The sequence below is a fragment of the Pteropus alecto genome, unplaced genomic scaffold, assembly GCF_000325575.1.
Source record: "Pteropus alecto unplaced genomic scaffold, ASM32557v1 scaffold101, whole genome shotgun sequence".
NCBI classification, from domain to species: domain Eukaryota; kingdom Metazoa; phylum Chordata; class Mammalia; order Chiroptera; family Pteropodidae; genus Pteropus; species Pteropus alecto.
This window is the reverse complement of record NW_006432945.1, coordinates 13531496-13538336: the sequence shown is the minus strand read 5'-3', so window position 1 is coordinate 13538336 and position 6841 is coordinate 13531496. Positions and strand designations below refer to the sequence as shown.

The 6841-nt window shown below is 55.3% G+C and overlaps 1 protein-coding gene across 1 annotated transcript in view; it reads left to right on the top strand.

Annotated features, from left to right (window-relative positions):
* TNN (tenascin N) overlaps positions 1–6218 on the top strand; it is a 57643-nt gene extending 51425 nt beyond the window's left edge. Inside the window, 4 exon segments of the mRNA XM_025044001.1 lie at positions 502–598; positions 999–1166; positions 3018–3181; positions 5069–6218. Coding sequence (XP_024899769.1) covers positions 502–598; positions 999–1166; positions 3018–3181; positions 5069–5209 — 570 coding nt within the window. The 3' untranslated portion in view covers positions 5210–6218.
* The last annotated feature ends 623 nt before the right edge of the window (positions 6219–6841 follow it).

Sequence of the window (6841 nt, the reverse complement as noted above, 5' to 3'; positions counted from 1 at the left end):
CAACTTGTGGCTTCGCCCTGTCAACACGTGGCCTCCACCGAGGTGTGGCGGCTCACGGAGACGGACGAGACAGCACGGGACCCCCTCCCCACCCTCGTGTGCTCCCACCTACAGTCCTTGGGCTAGGACGAGCCCTCCTGAGTTCCTGGGGACAGGGGCTGCACCTGGCACTCCCACCTTCACACGTCTGGCCGAGCTCTCTGGAAGCCCAGCCTCCACGTCCAGCGGGGTCCTTCATTCACAGCATACCTCGGGGGTGACTCGCCCTCACCACGTCCCCAGTGAGCTCCTGGCGCACTCAGAAAAGGCGCCCCGCCTCAGCGAGCGGCCCCCCAAACAGCCAGCCGAAGCCGCAGGCCGCACTCGACTTCCTCCTCTCTTCCAGTCCCACCTTCGACCCGCCGTTTTACCCCCGTCTGCGGTCGGGGCAGCCCCTCTCCGCTTCCGGGCGGTCTGACGGCTCGGAGTGTGTCGGAGGGCAACGTCCATCCCCCTTTTCAGGTCTTCCAGAGGCGGAACACCGGGCAGCTGGATTTCTTCAAGCGCTGGCGGACCTACGTGGACGGCTTCGGGGACCCCATGCAGGAGTTCTGGCTTGGTATGGCCTTTGGGAACCCCGGAGGGCTAGGTTGTGGAGGGAAGATTCTCGCCCCCCCCAAAAGCTGGCCAGGCAGCTCGAGGAAGCTCCCCACATTCGGGACAGGTCCAAAGGAACCTGCCGCCCGGTGTGCTGCTGCTGCCTTAGAGAGATGGGGTCGGCGGGGGAGGGAGGCTTGTCCATGGTTGCCCCCCACGGTGCCCTTCCACCCCAAATAGCGTGGCTGTGCCAAAGAAGTAAGAGGATGAGAAGATGAGCTCCCCAAAAGAGAAAGTGGGGGGAAGGCCCCCATTAGCAGAGGAGGCGAAGGCTAAGGTGACTTTTGGGGCTGAGTCTCCAGTGCCGGCGGCGAGTGCTCGCCCACCTTGGCTGATCGGCAATTGGAATTCCTCATCTTTAGGACTTGACAAGCTGCACAATCTCACCACCGGCACCCCCACCCCATACGAGGTGAGGGTGGACCTACAGACGGCCAACGAGTCCGCCTACGCCGTTTACGACTTCTTCCAAGTGGCCTCCAGCCGGGAGCGGTACCGGCTCGCAGTGGGGAAGTACAGAGGCACCGCGGGTAAGAGGCAGAGTCGCTGCCGCTGGGCCCCTCGCCCCGCGAGCGTCTGAGCCTTGGTCTGCCACGTGCCGTTGATCTGGGGGTGGAATACCGTTCTTGGAAGGCGAATCGCTCTCATCGACAGTCGGGGACCTGCTCCCCGCAGGGGGCCGGGGGTAAACGAAGTCGTCACAGCAATCCTTGACCATCATAAAGTCACCATACCTGTACATTAAACACTGACACGCACCCCACCTCCAGCCAGTAAAAACCCTCCTTTTGTGCTCCCCAGATTCAGGTTGTAGTGTACTGGCTGGCGATCCCACATTCCGAGTGATCTCATGGCGCCCGCCCGCCTTGCACGCGGCCTCAGCAGGTGGCTGCTACTTGCATGCACAGTGTGTGTGTGTGTGAGTGTGAGAGTGAGTGTGTGTGTGTGTGCGTGTTATCATTTAAATAGTTTGGGGCACTTTGCCATAAATAAAGACGGAAAACCAAAAGTGCTGATTCTAACAATAAGCGTAGGTCCCAAACCTGTGACAACAGAGAAACGAGCAGTCGCATGGAGAGGGGGTGTCCTCAGCCTCACCAAGCTGCCCACTGGTTTAAGCCGGTTGATGGCTTGTTTAGTTTTGAAGGAAAAGAAGAAAATTAAGCAACATGACAGAAATACCGAGATTATGCCATTGAGTATTTTAGGAGGGCAAAGGTGGTTATTGTTTTAATGGTACATTTTAAACCTATAGTTATAGTTTTTAAAACCCTAACGAGTAGGTCTGTTTCTTGGTTTTGCACGTTTTCGACTTTGGTGGAACTGGGCAGGAATGTGTTACCAGCCAGATCCACTGACCATATACGACCTGGTCTGTCCTTCTGGACGCACGTGGAAATAGATGAATGATGACGTAAGGTGACCATTGCAGAGCATCGCGAGCAGTGCGGAGAGCTGAGGGAAGGCAGTTGGGGTTTACTCCTGAGCCTTGCAGGCCCCCTCAAAATCATCCACTCAGCGACCTATTCACAGAAGACCAAACAGACACCGAGATCTGAAGGGGCCAAGTGCTGACACGAAATTTCTTTTAGATTTTATGATTTCATTGTTTAAAAAATTACATGAATTTCGCACTTGCTCTTGTTGCCCAGTGTTTAACATGGAGGCTGGAGCAGGATCGGTGAGTTTAAAATGTGATGTTGCGCACAGGATCTCTCTATATAATCTTAAAGATGTTTTATATTGTAAAGAATAGTCCCCAAGACTCAGTGAGTTTCCACAGCGGTCAGTGATGCAGAGTCCGGTGGCATGGCGACACAGAGGAGACAAAGTGGGTGGGGTAGGCGCCATGACGAGTCCCTAAAGTCTCACCTCTGTGAGTTAGTTTCCTCATGGGCCCAGGAGGTGCCCGACCCCCCTCGCAGGCTTGCCGGGGGACCTAGTGAGAACACGTGCGTGATGGCGATCTGTAAACTCAGAAATCGCATGGCAATGCAAGTGTCATTATTGTAGAAACAACTTAATTACGCTGGGGATTGACACGGGCCCTTATTGCCTTCTATGAGCTGACTTAAAAAGAAAACTTATAACAGAATGACAAATATGGTGGGCAAGTAGGAAAAATGCAAGTCAAATAAGTACAGATTAAGACTCTTGGGGAAACAGGCCTGGAGGTTAGGTGGCAGAGCAGGAAAGAGAATCTCTTGTGTCATGTCCTCGTCTTAGACCTTTCGAGAGAGGAGTGACTACCTGTGACGTCACCGGCTGGATCCTTGGCATTTTTGTGCCGAGGGGTTGTTCTGCTGAGCCCTCTTTCGGGCCAGAGTATGAGCCCCACTCCGGGGTGTAACTGGCCTCTCATCTCGTCTTCTCTCCTGCAGGAGACGCTCTGACTTACCACAACGGGTGGAAGTTTACGACTTTCGACAGAGACAACGATATCGCCCTCAGCAACTGTGCTCTGACGCATCACGGTGGCTGGTGGTACAAGAACTGCCACCTGGCCAACCCCAATGGCAGATATGGGGAGACTAAGCATAGTGAGGTAAGTGGCAGGTGAACATCTTTTTTTTGTTGTTGTTCCAGGCTCTGCACATATTCAGTCCCCAAAGTGACATCGTCCAGGTTGGTTCGGTTGCTTCTCCTGATGCTTCCAGTCAAGGCAGTAGGGCTTCTTTTCCAGGCTCTGTGGCCTGGAGGTCAGGGTCCCTCTGGCCATCTGCTACAGCCACTCTGCACTCTGCATCCTCCCTGCCCCCAGTGACACACACTTCGTGCAGGTGGGTGGGAGTTCAGGCTGCCCACTGCCGACTGGGGGGCTTAAACAACAGACTTTTATCTCCCACTGTTCTGGAGACTGGAAGCCAATGCGAAGGTGCCAGCAGAGTCAGTCCTGGGGGGAGTTCTCTGCAGAGAGAGAGAGGTTGGGTGTCTCTTCCTCGTCTTCTAAGGGCACTAACCCCAGCACGGGGCACCCACCCTCATGACCTCATCTAACCTGATCACCTCCCAAAGGCCCCGCCTCCTGATCCCATCCCGTTGGGGGCGGGGCTTCAACACTGCATCTGGAGGCGGGGAGCACACACGTTCCACCCGTAACAGACATCCCACGATCTTTCTAGTTCTCCTCCCAGTCAACCCAGAGCTGTTTTTCTCAAGTCCTTTGATCACCAGGAAAAACAGTTTCTTCTGCTGTAGGCCAGACCTACCCTTGGATGCATTTCGCCCAGAACCACCCCGAGTCTGCCCAGAGCGCTGCGCAAAGGCAGTCCCCCCCTCGGGAGTGCGCACACGGCTGAACGTTCCCCAGGCCCCCCGCCCCTGCTTGCTCTGACATGTTCCCACCAGCAGCTCCGTGAACCTCCGTGACCCCTGGACATTACCTTGACCCCTCCCCAGCTATGGGGCATCTCCCGTCTGCTTTCTCATGGCTTCACGAAAGTCGCCTCTTTGTCCTCACGCATCACTAACCCGCCCCCTCCGTGCGTCCCGGGGGGTCTCCATCCTGGTTTCTGAGTCTGGCCTCCAGGAAGCCACGTGTCCCCAGAACTCACCTCGCACCAACATCACTGGATTCCGGGCACACTGTGATCCCTTCGGCCCTGACCGGGCAGTGGGGACTCCTGATCCTTCTGCGGTTTTTCAGAGGGATGAGGAAGTCTGCCCCCAGGGGACCCGAGGGTGGCCCACGCGTCATGGCGGCAGGTAGCAGTGTGGGGGCCGACCCAGGGAAGCCTCCGACCGGAGACCAGATATGTGAAATGAGCAGCCAGCGTGCCCTAAACCACCCCCATATTTGGTAATAAAAAACATTCATCTGGTTAATGGGCTTTCCGCAGTCGGCAAGGCATTTAGCTTCTTGTTTATTATTTACCTCACAAATTAAAATACATAAAATTGGTCACTTGGGCTCTTTATTGGCCAGGTTGCAAGGTTATTAAGTGAATTAAATATTACGGTGCTCACCAGTCCAAAGACATAGAACGAAATTTAGTTTTCAGCAGGCTGTTCGTGACCCCAGAGCTAATATCTAAACGGTCTAAATTGAAAATGATTTTACACAATTGGCCAATTAATATGTTTATTTTCGCCTTTAACTTTTTGGAAAAGAAAAGAGTGAGGCGAAGAATTCGAGCGCTGCGGGCCAGGCTGACCCCGCGTTACCCCGGCCGGCCGGGCTCAGGCCTCAGCGGCCTCGGGGCTCCCGCCCGCGACCCGGGGCGCCGGCCTGTGCGGCCCCGGCTGCCCAGCAGAGGGCGCGCGGGCCCAGCTTCCGCGCCCGCGGCCCTCCCAGCCGCCCGGTCCCCGCTTGTCCCTTTTTCTCGTCCCTTTTTCTCCGCCCTTAGCGGGGAGCGAGTGGCGCCCTGGCCGAGACGCCCCCTTGGCCGCCCAGGCCGCGCTCCTCCCCGTGACGCCCGCTTTCTTTACGCAGGGGGTGAACTGGGAGCCCTGGAAAGGACACGAGTTCTCCATCCCTTTCGTGGAGCTGAAAATCCGCCCTCGGGGCTCCAGCGGGGAGCACGTCCTCGGCAGGAAGAGGCGGGCGCTCGGAGAACATTCTAGAACGTTCTGACCGGCCCACTCGAGCAGTCGTCGCCCGAGGCAAGACCAGCCCGGGGCTGGGGCGCCGGAAGCGTGGGGTGGAGGGGGGTCGTGGTGGCGGAGAGTGGAAGTTAGGGGGACGGTCATAGCCTCTAGTTTCTGAGATGGCTGGTCACCCTGCGGGACAAAGCGTGTCACCAAGCTTCACATCACAGAGGGCACTTCCCTGTCACCTGCAGACCTGTGCCATCTAGATTGGGGGCCTACAGACCAACGCAGAGCGAATGGGACGGGCAGCCCCGGAACCGCAAGCTCTTTGGGTCTGCCGTCAGTAATGAACATTCGGGATCAGGGCGATAAAAAGCATCTAGCACTTTACCTATTGGAAACCTCTGGAAATATATGTATATTTAAAGCTACGCTAATACAAATCTTTTCTCTAGAAAGAAGCATTGGATGACCAGGGGTTCTGAAATAGCCCGATGCTTGTGACCTCCCTTTACCACTGGGTTTTGAGGATAAAAAATTGCTGGTGTCGTGAGCAAGAATAAAGGGGACCAAAAGGGACCGAGGTGGATCCGCATTCGCTGCGTTCTGACTGGCGTCCATCAGCCAGAGGGAGCCTCCACGCTGCGCTATTTTTAAGGGCCCCCTTTCCGGCCATTTGCATAATCACTTTCATAGATCTGCACATGTTGTGAATAAATTCTCACTCGTGTCAACTTTAAATCATTTGGCTTTCTCGATAATTGGTTCCTCCCAAAGCCTCTTTTCTGCGCCTCCGTTTCACGTGTCAGGTCCTCAGCCTCCCTCCTTTCCCCGGCTCCCCCCACTCTGTGCGCCTGGGTCTCCCCGAAGTCTCAGCATCAGAGGCTTACCATTCGCATGGACACCGGGCCAGACCCTTTCGGCTTATTTTCCTGTCACTCGGCAGGGTTTTACTGTAGGGAAGTCACTGATCATCGAAGTAATTCAAATTCCTATTCAAGAAGAAAATAATAATAAAGCACTGATTAAAAACATTTTTGCCTTGTGTTGTTTTCCCCACGTAAGTACACTCGAGTTCTAAATTTAACCTAAATGAAAGAAGAGGTGAAATTCGTGCATTATAACGGGATTTGGACGGCTGCGACCTCTTACTTGTGTGATGGCAAACGATGGCCTTTGGAAGCAGCAGAAGCGCGTGAGTGGGAGGGACACACACCGGGAAAGCTGCGGTCCTCCTCCAGGACAGGGGTCATTCATGGCCTCAGCTTCTCCCAGTTTTAGTTTCTGGCTGAAAGCCAAGCCATCCTCTCAAGGCGGCTTTTGTCAACAGCCTTTAAAGTTGTCAGCACCCCCGGGTGGCCTGAGTGAAGTACAGTCACAGCCTTGGGGCCGATTGTTTAAAAATGGCCCCACGCATGGTTCGTGGACTCAGCGGGAATTTCAGGGTCTGCCTGCTTCCTGCTGCGCAGAGCGCTTGGCACCGGGGAGACAGAGCTGAGCTCACAGAGGCCAGACGTGGTCCTTGCATTAATGAGGGGGGCGTGCAGTCATTCACTCACTCACTCATTCATTCACTCACTCATTCACTCATTCATTCGCTCGCTCACTCAGCAGACACTGACAGCCCCAGTGTGCGCCGGCTTCCACTCTGGGCGCTGGTGCTGGGGACGTAAAC